Below are 25,430 nucleotides of genomic sequence, written 5' to 3' on the forward strand. Positions count from 1 at the left end.
TATGATTTTAGTTTATTAGTAACTTCAAAAGGTCACGAGGTGACCATTTTAAGGAGTCTGTGAAGTGATCTGATCTGTGTATTGATAGGGTCGTTGTCTAAGAGAAGATAGGTTGAGTGATCGTTAACAAAGATACAAGTTTTAAATGTGCAATAATTTAGAACTACTGTAGCATTTTCCTTATCAGATATAGTAATTACTAATTTATTATTGTTCTTTATTTCCAGTAACTTCATATTCTTTATAAGAGCGGTTACGTTTTTGAGGCTTGCATCAGTATGTTGGAAACATCCAGTCTGATATTGTTAGCAACAAGGGTAAGAAGGCTAGCATTATACATTCAATCTGAAGCATATCTCCTGATTGGAATTTTTCTAGGTGCAAGTGTGTAGTTGTGGCCAAGAAAGCATGCAATAATTGCTTCCAGTTTGATGGTGAAGGAAGATAAGTTTATTACAGTGTTTACTTGACATTGTTCAGGCTTGAGAGGAATTTTTTTTTAAGAAGATTAACAAACTTGTTGATGTGTAGACTTTTTTATTCTTGAAATTCTTTGGTAGCCAAAGCATTACAGACATCTGAATGGATCATTCAAAGGTAAGCATTTCAGTGTTGCAGCAAGCTCCTCTACTAGCACACATATAGCTGCATTGGCATTGGCAAGTGGTGTGAGTAGTAACAATCTGTTCATGTAAAAAAAAAAAAAAAAAAAAAAAAAAAAAAAAAAAAAAAAAAAAAAGGGGGGGGGGGGGAAGAGAGCTGGTGCAGTTTAATTCTCCAAAGGCTCTCCCGCATATAGAGATGTAGTAGCTTTGCCCTTTTATCGAATGATTTATTTTGCTATATGATGATGTTTTTTTGAGCAAAGTATAAAAAAGTACATTATTTCGGTCATTCTCTCTTCTTTTTCTCTTCACTTATTTTTTTTTTTTTGGTTTGGCTTCCCCATTTACAAAAGAAGACATGGAAATTTTGTGTAGCCAGACAGTCTCCCAAATAAAATACCAATTTAATGCATTGTATACATACATATTTCTTCTTTAACATTTTATTAACTTGACATTTTATTTTGGGTTATTTTTGTTACTGAATTTTTTCTCAAATGTACCCCCCCCACACACACACTCCCAGACTTTTGCTGTCTATTTTTTAACAAATTAAAAAATAAAAAAAAACAGGAAGTGCAGAGATTCTACAGGTAGCATGTAAATATCCTACACATCTACAGGATGATGAGGATACAAGATTCTAAAACATCAGGAATTCAGACCATGTTGACTTAATTATAGCTTTACCAATTATCTACCAGTCAAGTTCACTCCTGAATTAACATAAATGTGACACTACTTTCTTAACATACACTTTTGGCACAGTGGTAGCAAAAAAAGCTGTAGTATAAAGATTTTAATACCAAATTTGTTACAGCAATTACTCAATTTAGTAAAACAGTGTCCAAGACTTTCAGTGGATTTATTCATTTTCGAGAAAAAATAAAAAATTAAGTTTAAAAACTTCAAATATCAGATTTAATGGCACTTTATGAATAACATGATGCATACAGATGATGAATATTAGTAGACATAGCATGCACCCCATGCCTTATCAAACCATCTTCCTGTATGTCCTTTAATTATAAATGCTGACTTACAAGTATAGGCTATGTCACTCTGTATAATGTAGTAGTAAGGTTTTTCACTCAGTTAAGAACTAAATTACACTAGACAAGATGCATCAGGTGTGCAAACTTTGTTTTTCTCATGCTTGAATAGAGGATTAAAACAGATAAAAAACTAAGAATTTCTCTTCTGGTATGATTTAATTTCCTCTGTATAATGTTCCATTTATACCACATAATTGTAGTGCTCTAAACAGCTTTTCTCTTAGCATCTTATTGCATGTCTTTTCCATATCTACAGAACTAAAATATCCTTGTTATATTACCATTATTCTCATCTATTTGTCTTGAAATCAAAATCTAGTCTTGACCTGAATCCAGCTTATTATTTCCCAAATTTCTCTCCAAAAATTTATCTCTGCATTTTCTCAAGTATGCATGTAGAAATCTTGCGTTGAACAATGAGCACAGAAATTCCTCTGTAAGTCTCACATTCGCCTTATGGAATTATGCACTGTGGCTACTGTAAATTCTTCGATATCCATGTTTGAATATTTCTGGTTAAATATTATTTAATCTAGCTGGCTTTCTGCATTTCAGATTTCTTTTTCTAGCTCTACTACTTAAATGTACTAATGACTGCATTCCTCCATATATATTCTGGTGCTACTCATCTAACTTAATAATTTTTCAGTTTTAAATATCACCTTTATCTTGATTCCTTTTGTGGTACTCTTTCTTTAATTTCTAAAGTTTTTTGCAGAAAGCTTTCAGAACAGTTTGCTACTTTTGTGATATTTATCATCTATATTCTATCCATGATTTTAGCTTAGCTAGCTAATTTTACAGTTTTCTTGAATTCATCCCTATATTCTTAGGGTGCATGCAGACCTGCTTCAATATGATTTCTCCTTTTCCAGGACTACCTCTGTAACTTTGAGCCCAGAAAATTTATTTTTTCTATTCTTGCAGCCCACCGCATTCTTCCAAGTTGATCAATGTTTTCTTCAGTTTTTGCCATTCTGTCTCTATAGTTTTGTTCTCCTTTTCACACTCTTCCACTCATACAATAGTCCCTGTATATTTAATTCTATACACTATTTTATTTCAAAATGAATTTATTTACTAATATTGAATAACCAACGACTTTCAAAAAAAAAAAAATCAAAAAAGCCAACCCTAGATTCAAATTCTCAAACTAATTCAAAATACTAGAAGAAATTAAAATTAGAAAAATGAAATTTCACATAACCTTTAGATGTGAGTTCTTTCTATTCTGTTATGTTGTCATATTATTAATAGACTTAATGACTAATATTGACTCCCTCAAATAAGGGATGTTGTTTTATTTGTTTTTAGTTTGGAAACTTCAAAATTACAGTAAAGAAACATAATAGCATCAAGTCATCCAAATTTTACAATTCTTTCTTTCTCTCCCCCCCCTCAGCCTTGCAGGCATGTCTATTATATGAGTTTCACCTACCTATCAAAAGAAAATAACTATAAACAATTTCCAAGCCAAATACCCATGACAAACATGTCTTAAGTTGGACTCCTTATTAAAAGCAAGTATTCTCTCCATGCACAGAAAAATAGTTAGCATTTTAGTGTTAAATTATACATTATCTGTATAAATTATTTAAATAAGAAAAAGATCAATCTAATTATTATTACCTGCACCATGGGATGGGAGGTAAGGTGCCAGGAGTCTTGCTCGCTTCTTTTCATAACCTTTCTGGGTAATATCACCTATAATAGTTTAAAATAATTTGTTAAAAAAAAAAAAAAATGTGCTGACCACAAAGAATAAATATGATTTAGTAATGATGGACCTAATACAATGGTCAGAATAATTATGAGGAAATATATTCTAGATCAGGGCTTGACAAATATGCAACCCACTTGCCCATGGTGAGCATGTTTTGTCACCTACAAGTAGCTGTAAATTGGACAAAATGGAATATTTTTTATTTAATAAAAAAACTTTCTAAACATAATCTTTTGAACTTAAAAAAAAACACAGATGCAACAACACTAATTACTTTATGGAACTCCTATTGGAACATTGGAATATATTGTTTACAAAATGGAGGTTTGTGTGAGTATATTTTTTGTGTGGCAAGTAGGGTTTTGCATAATTGTCAAGTCCTGTTCTAAACAAACAAACAAAAATTACTATCTATTAAAAAGAGGTACAGAATAGCTTATCAAAATGAAACACTGGATTAAAACACTTTCTTATCCACTAAACTAAAAAATAAAATACGTGTTGCTTTTTTTTTTTTTATAAAAATTACTATATTTGGAGAAATCTTGCCTACAGAGTTCTTAAACATGCTGTGATCAACAAGAATTTTTTTTTTTATTTACCTTTATCCAACAGTGAGGGGGGAAAAAAACTTATCTAAACCAGATGCCTTCAACAACCAGCATCATTTTGCTGGATGTATCTCTTTTATCATGTTCATTTCTGACAGTACAATTCACTATCCACATGGAGCCTTCTTTAAAACATTTTTAAAATCAGGATTTTTTTTCTAAATTAATTTCACAGTTAAAAACAAGGTAATCTCCATTTTAAAGAACTTGAGGAGTTCTTTAAAATGGAGATTACCTTGTTTTTAACTGTGAAATTCATTAACTACATGGTCACTCTCACCAACCAGGGTAAGGATGACCTCTCAGTTACAATCCTCTTATACTAGAAACAAAATCCAAAACTTTTGATCCTCATGTTCCCTCTACTACATGTTGCCTAAGACATTTGTCCTCAAGAATTCCAAAAATTACATTCCGACCCTATAAAGTGAGCCTCCATAGCTCAGTTGGAAAGAGTTTGGTTCAAATCCTGTTTAAGAAGGAAACTTTATAAAGGGTTTTTCCACCGAGTTAGTTTCATAGAGATATAACAAGGTTTCTATTTCCAGAAACTCAAATTTTTGGTCCTGGAGAACAGGCAAATCAGTCACAGAATGCATGAAACTGAGTGGCATAGCAAACAGGATTAATTGCTTCATCATGACATTCATTAGGCCTATACAAAGTTACCCCAGCTGTGACAAGTCACTAAGACTTTAAAAAACATATTTTTAATTAATCACCATTGCTGAAAAACTGAATCAGGTAACCAAAGCTATGTTGCTGTTGTTTTCTTCCCCATCTAGTTAATGTTATTTTGATATAAACAAAAAATATACACAAACAATGATCACTTTATGTTGAAACAGTAAAAGAAAATTGCAGATAATTTTCTTTATTTATGTTGAAAATACTAAAATAAAATTAGAAAATAAATATTATTTCTAAAATTGATATTTATAGCTATTTTGCTTAGTTTCTTAAAAGGGGTACTCCTTAAGAAACTAAGGACTCCTTAACTCCTTAAAAGGGGCACTCCATAAATATTGATATTAGAAAATATTTCTAAAAAATCATGTAATTAAATTATTCTGTGCTACCTGCTTATACTAACTTTAAAGTCATTTATCTTAAAATTATAATATCCAGCTAGATATGAGATGCCAACTTCAGTAAACTATATACTACAACATAGTGCCATAGCTAGGAAGGTGCAACGTGTGCACAGGATGAAGGAGGGGTTCTGAAATGGGGTGTCAAAAAAAAAAAAAAAAAAAAAAAAATCGGTATTATATTTTCATTTTCAAATTTTGCCGCCGTGGAAGCCAATTCTTCATGATTTTGGATTAATTGAGTCATATCCAAATACCAGTATTGCTCTCCGAATATTTCTGACTCTTCCCGTTTCCACTGCTTTGTGTGAGAGGAGTTTTAGCAAGTTAAAATTAATCAAGAACTATCTAAGATCTACTATCGGACAACAGAGATTAACCAATCTTTTCATACTTTCAATATAATATTGCTAAAGATATTAATTATTATGTGATTAATGAATTTGCTGAAACGAAAGCCAGAAAAGTGGAATTAAAATAATTATTTTAATTTATAAATATACTGCATATTTATTATGTACATAAAGTTTATTTATAAACAAAATTTCTATTCCTATTTGTTAGTTACGGCACTGCTACAACATTCACATTAAAAATACCTTTTCTGTTTATAAGCAAATACACTCCATTCAATTAAGATGACCTGCGATATGGAATAGCTGCGTAGTCAATGTTCTCAAGTATATTGACCCTTCCTTTAGAATGGACAATAATCTGCATTGTACAGTGACCCAACACTAACCCAGGGAAAGAATGGGGAAAAGAAATTATAGCTGATAACTTTCTGCCGCCATTAAGGGCCAGCGTGTCTGACCTTGTGCGATGACATGTGTGTCTATGGTTCGCGATAGCCTGAGAGAAAAGTTTCCCCCAAACAACTTTACATGCACGTGAAATTCGTGACACATTTTACGGTCATACATGTTTTGACTTGTTCAGACATCAGTAAAACTCTATTCACTTCATGAAATGAGGAAACAATATTTATATACAGATAAAAATAATAATAAAAAAACGATAGCGTCACTGCATCTTATCAGCAATAATAATAATTCCTAATAAGGCATACAATGATCGTAGTATTCTCTCTTAACTATGAAGGATAAACAAACAAAAAAGTTAAACCGAATGACCGATAGATATAAACTAGCCATTCCGAAAGGCAGAGCGACGTGTATGTAATAAAAAGTTGCAGAATTCCGAAAGTGATGTCCTAGCTCCCCTAAAGAATTTTTTCATTTGATGAACACATTCATTATTATGTACCTTTCCACCAAGTGACAGTCTAACTGGGGCGTTAATGGCATAGTCATAAATTACAGAAATTCGTGGGTAATTTATTAAAATGGTATTACAATTGTGCTGTTTTTTTTTTTTTTTTTCCAATTTTGAGTATAATTTCCACAACTGTCGAGACGAAATTTGGAAAATAAATGTTGCATTATCAAAATAAACATACATGAAACATAATGATATCTTTATGCGAGTTTCGAAGTAGTCATTTTAATAAGTGGCTAGACAGATTTCTTTTTTGCTTCAATCCCCCAATAAATAACGTAGATGGCACTGGTGCGCTATATTCTCTAGCTCTCACTCCTTTTGCTCCAAAAAATATTATTTAAACCACGCTGATCTCTTTTTTAATCCTTAAGGGCTTCCAAGGATCAAAAAGCATTCTATCCTTAGTAAGTAAGTTAACTCAAATTCAGCAGGAGTTACAATAAATTTAAATAACTGTTATATAAAAAAATAAAGTTTTTTAATAAAGGCTTTTTTTTTCTGGTGACAGTATCTTATTTTAAATCGGATACCTGTTTCTGTATCATACCTGTGGAATAATAATAATGTTTTAAGATAAAAAAAAAAGTTGATGAAATCTACCAAAAGTTTACAAGTTTATGGTTTTTACTGCCCCCCCCCCCCCAGCAATGTGTTGGGACAAATTAACCTGTCATGGCCGAGTAAGATGGTTAAATATAAGCTTAACTGATGCTATGACTAGACTGCTAATGCTATCTATGCAGTCTACTACATTTACAGACAGCAAGTGTTTTCTGGTCAGTGTCTGCTTTTTTTTCGGAATGGAAAATCCCTATTTTCTGTGAAGAAAAACTAACTTAATTTAGTCTTTTGTAACTGTTGAATAGAGCTTTATCCTGAGTGACAATGGCGACAGCGCATAATGGTTTGGTCGCAGATAGCTAACAGTATGTATATGATTTGTTCGTCTGTTCGCACATACTTACTGAGGTCGCAGATAGCTAACAGTATGTATATGATTTGTTCGTCTGTTCGCACATACTTACTGAGCCCGCGGATGACTGCGATGTAGTTTAGTACTGCAAACTTTCTTAAACTATCTCTATCAACTATATAAAATTCGAGTTTGATAAATCTGATATATACCAAAATCAAATCCAAATACACAAACATCTTAGATATGGTAAGCAGTATACGTTTCAGTCCTTATAAGGATAAGGACGTTTCCATTCTTCTTATATTTTCTTTTTACTTCAGGTCACCTATAAAGTTATTCAGAAGTTCTCCTTTCTCTCTCTGGTTAAGTGCTGTGCATTTGTGTATTTTACGGCGCCAAATTATTGCCGACAGTTGTTATTTTTCAGTAAGATTATCCAGATAACGGTGGTATTATGCATGCCATAGTTTGTTCATATTTCTCATTCGGTAGTTTTTCTCTTAATTGTCTAGCAGTGATGTGAAGGTAACGACATTCTAAAGTTTGGTCCGGTTAATACGAGATTGGCATGTGTGTGTTTTATTTGGCATGGATTCTTTGGCAGTAGAGGTAATTAAAGTACATATAAAAAAAAATGTCTGAACCGCCAGTTTCCAAAAAAAAAAGTTTTTTTCGTGAAATCTCGAACGTTGCATAACTCAAACATGGAGGGGAGGGAGGAAGTACACTTTCCAAACATGGGCTGCCATGACATTCAGAGGATTGTTTCTGAATGTCATGGCATTTCGAACTGTTGATCTCAAATGAGAACCAACAGTTCGAAATAACTGTGGGGACAGCAAAATCTTTCATAAAAGACGAATATATGGTCTTCTAAGTGGTATTCGTGCTATTTTAAGTTAGCGCGATATCAAGCAACTCATTCGGAATATATTCTCGTATTCTATCGCTCATTACAGAAATGTTTAAACTTTAAAAATTCAAATACTACTACTCTTGCTTTTTTTGATAATTAATTTTTAATGTTATGTTGACTGTTCATTAAACTCGAATTAATTAAACGCAAATGTATCGTAAATTTCTCAGTTAATTAAAAAAAAAAAAAAAAGGTTGGAGAACGAATTGATGGCCTCTGTTTCCTATTCATGCTAAGAAAAATTTGTGTGTGTGGTGTTACTTACTGATACTTGTCACATGCATTACATTAAATATTTCTTTACATTACAGTACAATATCAATTTTTTATTCAAATCAATGAAAATAAATATTTTACAAATACTGAATTTTTACATAATAAGCTGCTGGCGTGGCCCAAGGAAGCAGCGGCATACATACGCCACACAGACACGTTACAAAGTATCCGATCAAAAGGTAAGAAACCTCGGATAATTGAATACTTCGTAGATAGAGAATTTTTATTATCAACTTCAGATATGGCAATCAATAATATGTTAGGAACCTTTAAATATTTTAGTCTCTTTCGACTAAAGGTGAGTTAGCCGGTCTCATACAGTGGTAGTGGGGGTTTCTTCACCCGGAAACTCTGGTTTTTCGTCCTCCCAGAACAGGCAAACCGACCCCGTGTGAACACGCATGGATTACAGTCATAAATATCGTAGCCATATGCCGGTCTCGAGCCAGGATAAAATTGGAGGGTTGGAGAAAGCAATGGTGAACTACCCTGTAAAAATCTCACCAGGAATACTTCGTGGGCAATGCCTACAAAGTCACCTACGGTCGGAAACAACTGAAAGGGAAAATCAGATCAGAGATAATATGTGCATAAATTGATGTAATAAATTGGAAGTGTAGATTCCCCCCCCCCCTCTTTCCATTAATGATGACAGATTCCGATGTTGTGGAAAACTCCGAAGGTTCTTGTAAACTGCATTTAGTTATTGCAATTTGAAGAATGTGGAATTCTTCTCGCCCCGCGATAACTGTATTTTTAATATTTTTTAACTGCTCGTATGATTTTTAAGCTTTCTTGTAGGGCCTAGAACAAACGTGAGATAAGACATCCAATTCATCTGAGAATAGCCAAGTAGATTGCATGACTAGTGTCCAGAGCAGGATTCGACAACATATAACCAGGACCATTGTTAGGGTGTATGCTTCCTCAAGGCAAGCACTGAGGAAGTGCTTGCTTAGGGGAAGTATTGGATGTTGTATGTACTCTAGAAAATTTAGATCACAATCCAGTATTCATTTATTTTTTCATGGAATGCCATACTCACAGTCGCTCTCTTCGACGTGCTATTTGCTTTATAAGAATGCCAAATGTAATGATATTCGTAATTTCTCTGGTAGGATTATTGTTTTCAGTCTACTGATCCAAAGATTTGCACTGAACGTATCGAATGAATCAATTCGTATTGTTATGGAAACATTTATTTCCCATCCCACTTTAAATTATTTTCCCATGGGTTCTCCAAGATGATGATGATGATGCCAAGGCTGCAGGGTCGTCGCCAGATTAGATCGCGGCCTGAGGCAAACCATTAAATATAGCCCCTGATGGATTATAAGACAAAAATATAAGAAAATCTCCAATTGCTAATTTTTTTTTTATTACAAGAGAAACATTAATGCAAAACGATTACATAATAATATTAATTAAATGTTTGCTCTACGGGGGATATCACACAATAAAACTGTGTGATATCCTCCGTTTATAAGCTCTTCTAAATTTAAATTATAAGCTATGTCCGCCTCTATCGATATAGTTGTTACACCAACCTATCTTTCTTGGGTCATTGCTGTTCGCAAATAATTCTTAATCAGTTTAAGCTTGGAAAAACTTCTTTCCGCACTTGCTACGCTAACAGGAATTGTTAGCGTAGGCGTAGCGACGGCACCTACCGCAATATGGCTGAACGAGCGCCCTTATTAAGCAGCGCCGTGAGGTAGGCTGCCTCTATGCTACACCCTGTCGACGGTGCTGTAAGGCTGTACAAATAATCGCAATTGGCTTTCAGTCCAAATGGCAGTAATGCCTTCTGGTCTCTTGCCAAAACTACTGGCTGTAACTTTTGTCCGAACATGCCTCCACCTAATTTGCATTCCAATGGGCAAAATAATATCGTTAAATAATCTTCTGAATTCTTACTTTTAGTGTTAATTTTCAAGTTTCAGTCCGTTGCAAAATTGTATCATTAATATTCTTAAATTTTGCTCCAATTCAATAGGAAACTCGTTTGAATAGATATATTTTGTTATATATGAAAAAATCGAATTTCACAAACACCTAATTTTATACTTCACTGAGGCCTGGAGAAAATTACTCGGAGCCCAGAGAGTTTGGGACATTATTACTAAAGGAAACATTGATAATGCTATGTTACGAAATTTGTCCAGTTTCCTACAGTAACTTTAAGACTAAATTCAAGCATGATTCTATCGTACCGGTACCAATTCCAACTAAACTAACTAAGGCTATGAGGCCAATGAATTATGTCCGTTAATTTCGTGTGTTCTGCGCAAGTCTGACTATTGTACGGATGGAAATTCTACCACCTCAATGTGGGACGGCTATAATTCGCGTCAGCTGAAAAGCAATTAATAGATTCCTCGCCGAATGCATGGAAAGCTTCTGTACCTCAATCGGTATTGGCGATGTCCTTTGGTCAGAAAGACCCGAGTTCGAATTCCGTGTATGACGCGAAAAATCTTAATACGATGAAAGGAATGTTGTTTTTCCTTTCAAAAACTCGGTTTGTCATCCCTCAAAACAGATAAACCGGCTAGAATATACACAATTAAGAAACAATCGTTCATAGCCTTAGTTGCCCCGTAATTCAAAACAACAACAACAATCCAAATCATGTTGAGATTGGAATCCATGCTTGATCTGTGAAAAATTAGCATTTTCAGGTAACAAAAAGAGGTACAATGATTGGGAATGGAGGGTTTCACGAGGATTTTTAACCAAAAACATAGGCATCAACGCCAAGCAGAGATTTTCCATATAATCAATACAAATTGCAATATTAATTTGTATTCAGTTACCCTATTATTTATTTTGTATATCTTAAAAGAATCATATTTTTAGAAAAATGAGGAAATCGGAAGAACGTCTTGAAATTAGATGCAACTAGAAACAAGTAGTCAGCTCATTCTTCAGGATTATATGACTGCGAAATTGATTTTAAAAGAAGACCAAAAAATAAATAAAATAATAATAAAGAAGGCAAAAAATGAGGTGTCCCCTAATTAGGTCGACATTTAAAAACCTTTTGTCCACGAGAATTAATAAGTATGGAAGACACTGCTGTGCATCGCCAAGTAACGTACTTTTTGTTTGTGAAACAAGTTGTGTTAGACACATAGCTCTGACAACACTGGAGGTGAACGTGTTATGATTGACGTTGCCCTTTTGTGTACGTGTGTGAGTAGTGGAGTGACATTTAAAAAAAATCAGAACGTATGAATATAGATATCCAATAACCTGTTAACCAATAACTTCAGTGAATGAGTGGCTAAAACTCTGTGCTCTTCATATCGAAATCTCCCGTTTCGAATACTACTGCCTCATAGATGTTTGAGAATGTATATGGCATATTTGTATCGCTCCATGTGACCCTAACACCAGTATGCTTAGAGAGTCTGTAGCGGAATGAAAAACCACGTTTGGTATTCAGAGCAAGGTTCCCAGTTATCTAACCCTGAGCTCACCCACGGTACTAACCGTGCTATAAGATCCAATCTTTAGCTAAGTGGCTGCCATAATAAAAACTAATCAGATGTTAATGAACTAAATAATGTAAAGCTACAGTATATTAGCAACATAAGTGGGCTAAGAGATATGCTAGAGATCATACAAGCCAAACGTTTTGAAGCTACTTCACGCTTTCAATAGGGAAGGTGATCTTACACCATGAAATGAATCATCTAGCACTGTCTTTGCTGGGAAAAATGAAAGAGGAAAACCTTGACAGGACCTTTATAATAAAATGACAGTTTCGGTTCTAATTTCGCGTGGACAGTAATATACCGTTTGTAATTTATTGTAAAAAGAATTAAGAAATATATTTATAAATAACGCTAAGACTGGCATCTGCGCATGTCAGGGTGAGCCTATGGTCGTCAATTGGCTAACTGCCACTGCACTCTCTCTCATGCTCTACCTAAAATTAAGAGAAAATAAAATTACTATAGTAATTTTATTTTCTCTTATTTGGTTCATCATACTTTGCCGACTGAACAATATACGTTACCATATTTTACCTTCCAAAATATGTCGGTTCTTGCTAACACAAAATGTAATAATCGGCAAATGGAAATGATCCTTAGCAGGTTAAAACCTGAAAACTTTTAAATACATCTTCCAAAATGAATAAATCGGTCATTAAATGAAAAAAACTAACGTTTTGCACTAATTTCATTTAATTTAAATGTCTAGTTTTTTCTTTTGTTTCATGTAACTGATTATGTTTATCATAACGTTACATCCAGGCTTGCCTTTAATTCAACAAAGATAAGAAGCAGTAGAAAACATAATTAACTTATGATCCGAAAGCTATCGATCTGACACGCTGCTCGAACAAAGTCCCACCCACAGCATCCTTCTGTCCGTGTTTATAATCTTGGTGATAGCAAACAAAGCTGTCAGCTTCGCTGCTCCTTAAAATTATAAATGAGGTCTGTCAACACAAATTAGTGTAACCAAAACAAAACGTTCCATGTCTTCTAAAATAACTTACAAACAACCTTTAGGGCTCCCGTTCTGACAAGTCAGCTATAACTTAATGCCTGGCAACAATGGACCATATTTCGTTTACACGTCTCAGTTAGGCCTCGTTTTCCATCACTGCCAAACCATCGGGGTCATAGGGCACATACTCCAGACAGAGTGTCAAAGAACTCTTTCCAAAAGCATGGAGAGAAACGAAAGTAGTGCGGGAGCAAGAAATTCAGAGCGGTAGCTCTCCAATGTCAGTAGGAGGGAGGTGGAGCAGAAAAGGACGGAGAAAAATGTCCAGACAGAAATCTATGGCGAACAAGCACTACCGACATATATATACAAACCGGGGTTTCCAGCTCATGTTTCAAGAAGGGACAGGGGGAAGGATCAAAAAAGAAGATGCGCGATAAGAGAGAGAGTGTGCAGTTCGGTTTTCAGTTCGTGGATGGAATTCTCAACAGAAAATGACTGTTGCAAAGCCACTTGCAACAATGCAAGATAATTAAGAAACTAGCCACATATATTAATCCAATCAAACAGGCGATCGAATATTTACAGCAACTTTCAGACTGTTCATAAATTACACATACAAAAAAGTACAGCAATAAACAAGCTGGATGATGAAAGAGGCTTGAGTATCTTGAGCAGATATTTTCGTTGCACTTATTTAGGAAGGAGACCCGTTCAAAGCGTTCTGACTCAGAAACGTGGTTCGCCGACTGTAATGAAAAATTTAACTCGAGTTACCAGTTATAGTTCGTGATATGCCTATCGAAAAAATAATAATTTAAAAATATGATAAACGAGTTAATAACAATGGCTTGCATTCCTATTATCTTATATTACAATCAGATAATATCATGTTATTATAATATGACACGCAAATTCTATTATGTCGGTTAATGAGAACGAATGGATATTATGCGCGGTAAGTTGAAGTTCTAATATTAATGGTTATTTGTTTGATTACCTATATGTTCCACATAACCATCCTACTATGTGATATTAACAACAAATCTTTGTGAGAAATTTGAATTCAAGAGTTGCAAGGGTCGTAAAATTCTCTATGTGGATAAGAATACAATGTTAATAATACCAGACAGAATATTCATAAATAATTTTTCAAATGAAATATAATTGTTCACATACAAAGGATGCTGAAGTATGTAGCAGCGTTAAGTGGATAAGTGGACAATTGTTCTACGAACAATTGTGAACCTGTTCAGCATTTAGTATCGTGGAGGGGCTAAGTCCCCAAAACCCTGACCTTGAGCCTAAACGTGGAACTTTTTGTCACCTCAAGTTTGCAATAAGCAGGGAGGTGGAGGTTTCACACTAGGCGATAAATATTACCTCCGGAGAATGAAAAGGCTCTAGATTTATTTTAGGATTTAATTCGAATTTATTTTATAGGCTTAAAAAATTGAAGACTGGCATTCGCTACTCTAATGGTCATACATGGAATGCGACCAGTGCATTGTTTTTCACTGAAAAATAACAAAAGTAGAAATAGACATGTGAGGTGCAATTCTTACAGAAAAGGATTTGCCGGATAAGAGACATTTTCTAAAAAAGCTTTAAAAAATTAAAAGAGCACCATCTAAGCGGCTCTTTCACGATAGCTTATGAATTAATTTAACTGTGCAAGCTTCGTATTCCTAAGACTAATAAAGACTCCAAGGTTTGCTACTGTTAAGTTGTTTACCCTTCCTTAACCAACTGCCTGCCACTCGGTTCCCGGCATCGTACGTACCACACAAATTAAATGCAAAAAAAAAAAAAAAAAAAAAAGAAACCAACAGTTTTCTTGTAGTGTTATTTGGATCATTTCAGAAACAATTAATGCCATAAAGCTATATATTCTCCGTCTATTATGTAATTTTCGGCCAATTTTATGGAAAAAAGCAGCAGCTTTTTTTTAATTTCATTTGTTATTATTACTCTTTAAAATTAGAAAGTGCGCTAGAGGCAAAACTGTAATGATAAGATTAGTCAGCTTTGGTTTTTCTGATTAATTTTTCATTTGATAAGACGAACAACGTCAAGTTTACGAAATTCTGACAACTGATATTGATTTAGATTTAATTAGTGACATCCATTTAAACTAGAAGGAACATGCAAAAACCTGCTTTACCTTTAATCGCACGTAACTGTTCTGAGAGTTTGGGTAATTAGTACGTATTTATTAAAAAATAAAAAAAAAACCACAGAGGCTTGAAGTCACTATCTCCTTCTTCAAACAATGCGTACGACTCGGAACTACGCACAAAGAGCAACAAATCAAGAGCGGATGTTGAGAGGTGGGGAGGAAAGATCTATTGAGAAGCGCATTATTTGGTGAAACGGGTGGGTGTGATAAATGACTGTCCCCTCCAGCCTTGGTCCATTGTGAAACCTTGAACTGTGTCCGATGTGCCGATTACACTACCGTGTCATTTTCACGTCTTCTGGCTACCGTCATCCAACCAAATCCTACTAAACCACACCACATTCACTGTGTTTCGGGAGCTTGACGTCTCCAGGGTTAGCAGTGCCATGACAGCAACTCGACATTTGCCCCGGGACAGGGGCGTACACTGGGTCTAACAGAGCGGAGCCAGCAACTGGACTAACAAGCTTGTTATTAAGGCTGCTGATTCACACTAGGGAAAGAAAAATCCCCGAGGAAAGGAAGGGAAACGGGGTAGGGTTGGGGAAGGGAAGAAATGTGAGAGGTACACAAGAGCAAGGTGTATGGAACCGATAGTCTGGGTATTGCCTAAGATAACATTACAGTAATAAAAATAAAAGGGAACCGCCAGAAACCTACCTACAATACTTAATACGATTCATTCTACTTAATAAGAAATTCGTTTTAAGTGACAATTATTTGGAAAAATGAAAATTTAACAATATAAAGATTTCCACATTATACTATCACTTTTCTGGAATGAGTACATCATAGTGGTTAATTTGTGAGTAGCTAAGGTCAAGGCAAACGTTAACCAAACAAAATCAAGAGCAGTATATACAATTCTAAAATGTCATCTGTTTATATAAGTTTCAGGATCCTAATTTTATATATATAATAAATTTAGTTTAATCCTTTATCCAAGTGATAGCAAACAAAGTTTGCGCCTGAAAATATCTTCAGGACTGAGGTAAGGTAGTGCAACACCAGGAAACTCCGAGCAAAGGTGGACCAAGCTCTCATCACTCCTTGTCTTAGTTTCTCCCATAATGCAAAGCACATCTCCTTGCGGACATGTATATACTGCTATGCATATAGGAAGGGCCACTACCCAGATCGGTTTCAACCTTTATTGAGGTCTCGTCAGTGGGAGGCAGACTCAAACGTGGAGATACTAAGGAAGAAGCAATAGGAGAGGTCAAGTTTGAGATTTGTCGAAACTAAAATCGATAGCCTGTCCATGTGCCATGAAGCCATCTTCTGTGAACCAGACAGAACTCCTATATTTTAAAGATTGCTTTAAATTTTGGCACTTTTTACAAAGACTATGTCTCAACTTCTGTGATACTAACAATTGAAAAAATAAAATTCGAAAACGGTTACAGCCCGATAAGGTTGGATTTCGGGGGGGGGGGGATTTTACAACTGCACATGACGATATAAATCTAATACCTATATTAGCAATACCAACCCACATCTCCTTCCTCCATTCACGGCTTCCAAGAAAAAGGTTACATGATTTGGGGGGGGGGGGATTATAACTGACACAGATACAAGACAATGGCTATAAAGTACTACCTACCAATTCGAACTATGATACCGCGACCTCTTTCAAGCAACCTGAAAGGCAGAAATGAAATATAAACCAGGTGACCAATTTGCTGTACGGTAAAGAAGAAATCGAATCACGATAAAGTTGACAGGTTCTTCGTTTTTACAGTTTGCAAAAGTGTTTCTAGTAAATAGAAAAAGCCACGAAAGCAAACATTAATAATAGTACCTACATTTTTCTTTGTCAGTGCGCTTATCCAAGTCAGGTGAGCGACTGATCCTTTTATCATTATAGCCTATTGAATGAAATGACAGGTAGAATAGAATTTAATTGCGTCAAACTTATTAGGCAGCAGCAGCAACATTCCACCAGTGTCTTAATAACATATTTATAACTTTTTTCCCCCATGTGAATCCCATCCATCAAATGCTCTTGTAATTCTATCGCATAATCAGTAACGTGGGATGGACTCAAGATAATTCTTCCCCATAAAATAATAAATAAACTATAATACTGATAATTATTCAAATATATTATTTTCGCATGTTTCGTCAGCTACCAATGCACGTTTCAAATAATGAAAAACGGATTTTACCCTTTCTATGATCACTAGTTATAAGCTGTTTTTCTGTACGCTAGATGATATTCACCTGCATGTCGACACGTGTTTCAGACAAGCAAACACATGTTGAAAAATGTGATAAGTTTCCCTGAGAATTTCCCACATGGAATACCGGCACAACGACGCCAATCTGCGAAAATATTGGAAACAGGCACATATATCATTATTACGACATAATATACAAAACTGCTAAGTTATCGTCGCAGCGGGAAAAGAAAGGCGTTAACAGTTGGAAGGCAGCAATCGCCTGAAGAACCCCACGATGACGAACCGCACGTGTCGGATGACCGAATCATGGCATGGTTCCACCTAGGGGAGCTCGGCTTCTAATAGAGTCTATTATACTCTTGTAATTTCAACAGTATATAGCAGTATCATGTCTGCATAAGCAACTGTGTGGGAAAATCTGCAGTATTCTTTTCAAATCCATGTTTCAAATGATGAGTTATTTCATTATTTTGTTAATCTGATCTCCTGGCATTTTAACTACCTCCAATTAGTAATCTCGCTTAGTTCCCATGGCTAAACATAATGAAGAATCACGGATATAATGGCTTTTTCGGCCTGCAGGCATTGTAAAAGCGATATTTATAATATTCTCGCTCTCTCATTCTCCTCCAGGAAAGCCTTAGGCGACATTCGAGCTAAGTCTGAGACACGCAAGTAACTGTGAAAAGATTTTCTTTGTGTGTGTGCGACAAAGGGGAACTTGCAAATATGAAACAATAACTGCTCTTCTTACTGAGTAGGAAACAGGAATTTATTTCGATTTCCGAATCTAAAAGGAAGTATAAAGTAGCCTAAGAATACGCCTGTGGAATACTCAGAGAAACAAACTAATAAATTAACGCAGAATTATTTCCAAGACTCAAATACGAAGGGTTGCTCACCGCTTTTTCTTGTTCCTTGCGCAGGGAAGGTACGGCTTGGTAATAAAAATTTATAGATGCATACTAGTATTATTTTAGTACTAGTTAAAAAGAGGAGGAAGGAGATATATAGTTTGCTATGGCCCATGAATTTAGTCATTCGCAGAGGGAGGGCGGAATTCATGACTATGAATTTAACTTTAAACAGCCATTATAGTTTTTAAGATCTCATCTTTTTTTTTTCAGACATTTTTTATACACTGTAATTACCTTTATTGCCAAATCAAACATGCATAAACTATGGCATAATACCACCGTTATCTGGATATCTTATTGGAAAATAAGAACTGTCGGCAATAATTTGGCCCCGCAAAATATAGAAATGCATAACACTTAACGCGAGAGAGAGAAACAAGACCTTCTGAATAACTTTATAGGCAACCTGAAGTAAAAAGAAAACAAAAATGGAGCGCTAAATTAAGAACATGTATCAAAGAAATGAGGCACTCAAGATGCCTTAATCTGATTTGTTTTATATCACAGTCAATAAAATATAAAACATACCACCGAATGGCTTGTATTATATGGTAATAAGATTTAAATCTTTTTGGCTTTAGTGTCTTGTGAGCTACGTCACTGTCGGTTTCACGATGATGTTAACATTTTGTGATCTATACAAGTGAAACTCCTTTTATATATTAAACTAATATATTGCTGCTGGTTGTAATCAAATGATGTCTGTAAATTGCCGTGTATTCCTGGTCGATTTGTTTGGAGGGATGAAAAACTAGAATTGTCGTGAGGAAGGAACCTTACCACCTCCGTATGAGACTGGCTAACTCACCTTTAGTTCAAATAAAAAAAAACATATTAAAGATTCTTAGCGTGTTATACGAGATTCGAATTCGGGTCTTTTCAACTAAGGAGTTGAAAAGACCCGAATCTTTATGAAGATTCCTAGCGTTCTGGACATGATTCGAACCATCTTTTTAACGATTCAAAACAATATAAAATTATTACAACAAACTGTAATAAATAAGCCACCCGAAAGTACATAAGCCAAAAATGGATCCTGTCAGCTGCTGTGATAATGAAGGAAATCGTCGAATAAGAATACCATAACCTTAGATTTCCAAGCTTGTTTTTCTCCTCCAGTCAATAGGTAGCGCAAATGTTCGTATACGTAAATACATTCTTATGTTTCCGGGAAAATGTCCGAATGTTGTATTAAATAATAAATACTGAAACGGTTAGTTAATTTAGCGACTGGCCATTTATTAATATGAATTTAAGACTTCCAAAATTCACAGTTTTATTTAAAATAAATAAAAGGATTACACAGTCTTTTCATTCAACTATTCCAGCCCTACGGTGAACCAAAATCAAATGAGAACGTTGTAAGAAATTTTCAGCTCGATTTAAATCAGTTTTGCACGTAAGAAGAAGAAGCTGTATTAAAAAAGAATGCAGTCCATATTTGAGTTAGTAAAGCTTCGGTTACATCAACCAAACATGAACACACGATAAAAGAATTTCTATAAGGGTGTCAAAAATAAAAGAAAATAGATTACTGGAACGCTATAAGAGGTCAAGACTTATTCGTAGCCCAAAAAGCCATCCCAGCGAGGCATTAGGGAATGGACAACACGCGTGGCTTTCAAAACTCTCGCAAAATTGCCGCAGTCTTTTCCCTAAGGGCATTCAACTTCATAACTATTTTCAGGGTTCCACAAAGCTCTATTTTAAAGAATTTTCTAAGCGGATTTTTGCTACTGACAGCAAGAAAAAGAGAGAGAGAAGAAAAATGAAAATGGTGACACTATTCAGTTATGAAGAAATGACGTGCACATTGTTCTCGATTCGATCTCAAGATATATCTTCACTTAAGCTACAAAATTAATGTGGGAAGGAAGCGTACGAGCACCAAATGCGGCAAAATCTGCCTTCAAGTTAAAAGAGCAACCTCTACATCCGTGACAACATCACACGCAAAACAGGAACTGATGCATCTTGTGACTCACTACAGGTAGGAAACGATAAAGAAAAAAGAAAGAAAGAAGAAAAGTTGCCTGTTTATCATCACTACTGACAGGATCGTTGAATTCCACTTCCGATGACGAATTCGCAAAGACTTCCTGTTACGAATATCGAATGTTTACACTAATCCACAGAACTGTTAACATTCACTGAGCAATTTAGAAAGCATACATTCTAATGATATTCTACATAACGTTACGAACTAGAAATATGTTTTATTTTTATTGATAACCTTCATCAGACGAGAATAACGATAATGAAAACTGCATCAGAACAAATTGGGTTTGAGTTTTTAATTTGCTACTTTCAAAGACAAATCATACTGAATTATAATCACATTAACTACAATTTTAATGGAGCATTACAGGAAGGGACAAAAACCCCTCTCCACTATATTAATCGCTAATCGTGATCAGCAATCTTCATTTGTACATCAAAATATATAATTACTATATAATTAGCCAAATTAAATTATCAACTTAAGCGTAAACTATTTAACATCATATAGTAGTACCAGATTCTTTGTCTCAAAATGATTTTCATTTTTGCAAAACGCGCCACTATTTATTATTCGTTTGCTTGGTCTGTCTATACACAAGTTTATTCCGAGACTCTGAAATTGCACATTTTACTCAATTTAATATTTGAAAGCTTAGAAAACAGTCGAACCACCGCCACTGCTTTTGTTTCAGTCGGACCGAGAAAAACGTGTCCAGATTATGTATCGTGATAACTTCGTCCTAACTAGATGGAAGTGAATGTGAATTTGGGATTTAGAATGTCCACAAGAATATGTTCAGCTGGTTCGATTTTGGTTCCAAACGGATTAATTTATTGGTAAAATTTCGTGAAACGATATTAACATTTCCACACTGACTTAATTACAATGAAGCTTGGTTTTGGGGATCGCTTAAAAAAGTGATCGAATAATTTCGAATAGGTTAGTTTCAAGTAGCAAAATAAAATTACATCGAGAAAAAAATAAAATAAAATTTAAAAAAAAATAAAAATAAAAATATATATGTTACCGGCAAAGTGTGAAAAGCAGGCATTCTATAGAATGCCTAGGCGTTTTTTGGCAAAGTATGAAATGTCTGTTTTTTTAACATTTTACATACTTTCCCTAGGTATTGTATAGAATGACAAATACTATTTCGGATATATTTTCATTTTGAAGTTTTAAAATTTGCTGCCATGGGATGGTTAGGTTAGGGTAGGTGCTGGCGGTTGTTATGAGTGTGACAGACGATGGTTTTGACCGACTTGGAACTTATCAGGTAAAGTTTCAAAATGCCATTCCAAAACGTCTCCAATTCTCATTAAGTCCTTGAAACATAAAGTGAATTGTGATCTGACATAAAGTTGGTTTAAAATTCCTTCAGCAGTTCCAAGTCGGTAAAACCCATCGTGTGTCACATTCACAACAACCGCCTGCACCTAACCTAACCTTCCCATGGCGGCAAAATTTAAAACTTCAAAACCTAACCTAATCAGTTCCAAATCGGTAAAAACCATCGTCTGTCACACTCATAACAACCGCCAGCACCTACCCTACCCTACCCTAACCTCCAATGGCGGCAAAATTTAAAACTTCAAAATGAAAACATATCCGAAATAGTATTTGTCATTCTATACAATACCTAGGGAAAGTATGTAAAATGTTAAAAAAACAGACATTTCATACTTTGCCAAAAAATGCCTAGGCATTCTATAGAATGCCTGCTTTTCACACTTTGCCGGTAACACACACACACACACACACACATATATATATATATATATATATATATATATATATATATATATATATATAAAGAAAAGGAAATAAATTTAATATGGATTTATTGGTGGAATTATTTGAGGTGAAATTACAGAAGCAGAAAAACGGAAAAATCATTTTACCGGATAAGGAAGATGGAATATTAAAGGCAACTGAAACTACAGAAGAGACAAAAATAATCAACAAATAGAATCAATAATCTCAAAATTGAAAGAAAAAAAGGAAATCAGCTGGAGTTGATGAAATGATCTCCGAAGAATAGATGATGAACACTAAAATACCAATATTTACAAATAGGAATAAAATCTGAACCTGCAAATTATCGAGATATAAATTTATAATTCTAATGACGAACAACAAGAATTCCATAAGAGACAATCAGATGGCGATGTTATATTTACTATAAAAACAAATAATACAATATAACAAAACAACATGTGCTGCATCAAGAAATGTACCAATTTTACCAATTCAGAGGTAAAATAATGCCTTGAACAAAAGAGAAATCTTGGATTATTAGGTGGTGATATCTGTTGTCTGTTTTACGTCAAAAACAGACTGATCGTTAGAGTAATTCCCAAGGGAAATATCATCTTGTAGAGAGATTTGGGTGATGTCAAAAGCAAAACTGGAATAAAATGGCTTTTTTTATGTGTGGGTGTGTGTAATAAAACACGACCGGGTTTTACCAGCAGTTAAATTAAGAAGGTTATTTGGGATCGAAAGTTAATATTCTGGAAGCTTTGGCGATTTGTGTTGGGTACGATTTTTCAAATGAGAAAGAGGAGTGCAGTACTGCCATCAGCAAAACTTGGTAATGGATTGGCAATCAACAGAAGGAGGTCATCGATTGGACGGGAATCAGTTGCAAAGTTTGAGGTAAAGATCTGTCTACTCAATACGTAAGGTGCATCCAGACAAAAAAAAAAAAAAAAAAAGCTGATAAATAACTCAATTGCAGAGTTAGAATATACCATATGATGGGAGCTAACTTAAGGCACCTTTGTGCCTAACGCGATCAAACGCGTTAGAAAAATCAACAGCAACCTCCTGATATTCCAAAAAGGCCATTTTTCTTCTAACTGAGCAAGAAGATCCACTGTTGATAAAGTGGCGAATCCATGTTGGTGACCGTTGTTACTTGAGATAATTCAAGATAGCGTAGAAATTCAGTATCAAGGGTCATCTTCATGCTGTAGGAGAGATGCCAGTGGAATAGAAAAGAATAAAAAGATGACAGAGAACAGAGGAGTCAACAAATTAAAAACTCGATAACGTTTGGAAAATGTTATTTTTAATGCATTTGTTACCTTACATTTTTTTTAAGTTCATAATACAGATTGTGTAACTACTTTCCTTATTCAGGGCATTAATAAACTAATGAATTTGAAAAGTCTTATGCTGATGCGGACAAGCGTGGCAAACACATCCGGACTCATAAAACATGTTCGCAACGAAGAGGGCCAGAAGTCTCGTTATAATGAAATGAATGAAGTATTTAATTCATTAATTAATGAAGTAATGGATTGGTTTCCACTCTTTATAAATTCTTCATATAGTTAATGTTATTAAATTATTGTGCATTTATTAAAAGTCGTGATACTGAAGTGAGAGTATAATAAAATAGATTTGTTAATGGAGAATTTCACTGTGTGTACGTGCAAGAAGCTAATTTTTAGAACTCGCTTGTTGAATATCACCGTAGAAACGTGGAATCACTGTAGACTGAAAATGACGTAAATCTGCATACATCTGGGGGGGGGGGGGTAATGGGAAGTAGGGAAAGAAAAAGAATAAAATAAGAAAAGTTGAATTAATAAAAATATATCAAGTTAACCGTCAGCTAATTTCCGATAAACTTCACGATCACATACCTGACCGATCACGGTAGCAAGATTAAATACACCAATCAGTAACAGGTGCAGTGACATCAGCAATTATGTTCTATCCCTATGGACTTCCCGCATGTGGAGTATAGTAACGTGTTTTGATCTGATCCTTGTAACAGAGAGCTTGATAGTAGTCAAGGGAGTGGCAACACCACTGCTTTCTCAGAAGCAACAGACATTAAGTTTACATACAATATTATGGCTTATCCTTGTTGATGTACAGGTTGTAATTTTAGAGGAATCTTCATAAACAAATGGTAATATTCGGTTCGAGTTCCATATGTCGGTTAATTGTGATTACATAACTGGTGAGTTTCACTCAGAAAACTAGTCTGGTGAGCTATTTCCGAAGAACTATTAAAAGCGATGATGTACATGATTGCCTCCAGTCACCAAATGGTATTGCGAGAGGTTTGCTGCCAAGTCTTGGGTTATAAATTGTGTAATGTAACTCCTACATACACATGACGCCCACCTGATGACCACAACAGAGAAGTAACGAGGTATGGCAGAGTTACTATTTTTAAAGCTTTCTGTCCTTTTTGGAAAGAAATAACTTGAAGAGCGGTAAGCACTACACCGGAACGGTTTGCCCTATGATCATTTTTCATCAAACAGCGGAAATTTAATTGTACCTCATTTGTGATAGAAATGGGTGATTTACAGCCTTTTTCTTGTCTGTAACGTCTCTTGTTTGCTGAAGTTGAAGGCGTAGTTCAGAGAAAGTTTTTGATGTTATTGTGGAGCTTTATGAGAATGAAGGGCACTTTTTCGGGAAATTATTCTCAGAAATGTATTATGGAGTTTCGACTGAGTTCACGCAAGCCATTTATATATATCAATAATCGATTTTTTTTTCTGGGAACTCGAGTTTTATTTTTCCTTTTACAATAAACAAACCAACCAAAAAATACACAATTAACAAATGGGGATATATTGTTGGAGGTGGAGGAAATAAGAGATCTTGGAAGTGATAAGAATCTAAAATTTAGAGGACACATTGCCACAATTGTGAGGACAACGCAACGAATTCTGGGAATGATGCAGAGGACGCTGACTTTCTGGTACCATTGTATAAGGCCTTGATTAGGCCGCATATGGACTACGCAGATTTGGTCACTTGGTTTTCAAAAGGATGAAGAGATGCTTAAAAGGGTCCAGAGGCGATTGACTGAGGTAGTTTCTGATCTCTGGAAAATGTCAAATATGAGGAAAGGTTGAGAAGATGCAATTTACAGGTCTAGTGGATAGGAGGAAGATGGATGATACGATAGAGACCTACAAGTTAGTAAGGGGTTATTATAGGATCAATGTTGGAGAGATTTTAGAGCAAACGTGGGAGATCAGGAGAGAACCAGAGGTCATCCGTGGAAGTTGTATATAAGGGTGTGAACAGGGGAGTAAGAAGCGGGTTTTTTGCATGGAGAGTTGTGAATTATTGGAATGCCTTGCCTGAGAGTGTGGTTCTGCAAAGAATTTGAATGTGTTTAAGGCATGGTATGATGAGCTGCGTGTATGACATATAACATAATAATAATAAACAAAA

At 34.9% G+C, this 25,430-nt stretch overlaps 1 protein-coding gene across 2 annotated transcripts in view; it reads right to left on the bottom strand.

The window, feature by feature from the left end:
- The window catches only part of LOC150109471 (disco-interacting protein 2-like), a 456,967-nt gene that overhangs the window by 255,409 nt on the left and 176,128 nt on the right, over positions 1 to 25,430 (bottom strand). For both annotated transcript variants that reach the window (XM_090408476.1, XM_090408468.1), the window contains exon 2: positions 3,290 to 3,364. In XM_090408476.1, coding sequence (XP_090264602.1) covers positions 3,290 to 3,364 — 75 coding nt within the window. The remainder of the gene's footprint in view (positions 1 to 3,289; positions 3,365 to 25,430) is intronic.

The sequence above is a fragment of the Typopeltis vanoorti genome, chromosome 2 (genome assembly GCF_054136105.1).
Source record: "Typopeltis vanoorti isolate ZY-2024b chromosome 2, IOZ_Tvanoo_1.0, whole genome shotgun sequence".
In the NCBI taxonomy this organism is placed as follows: Eukaryota; Metazoa; Arthropoda; class Arachnida; order Uropygi; family Thelyphonidae; genus Typopeltis; species Typopeltis vanoorti.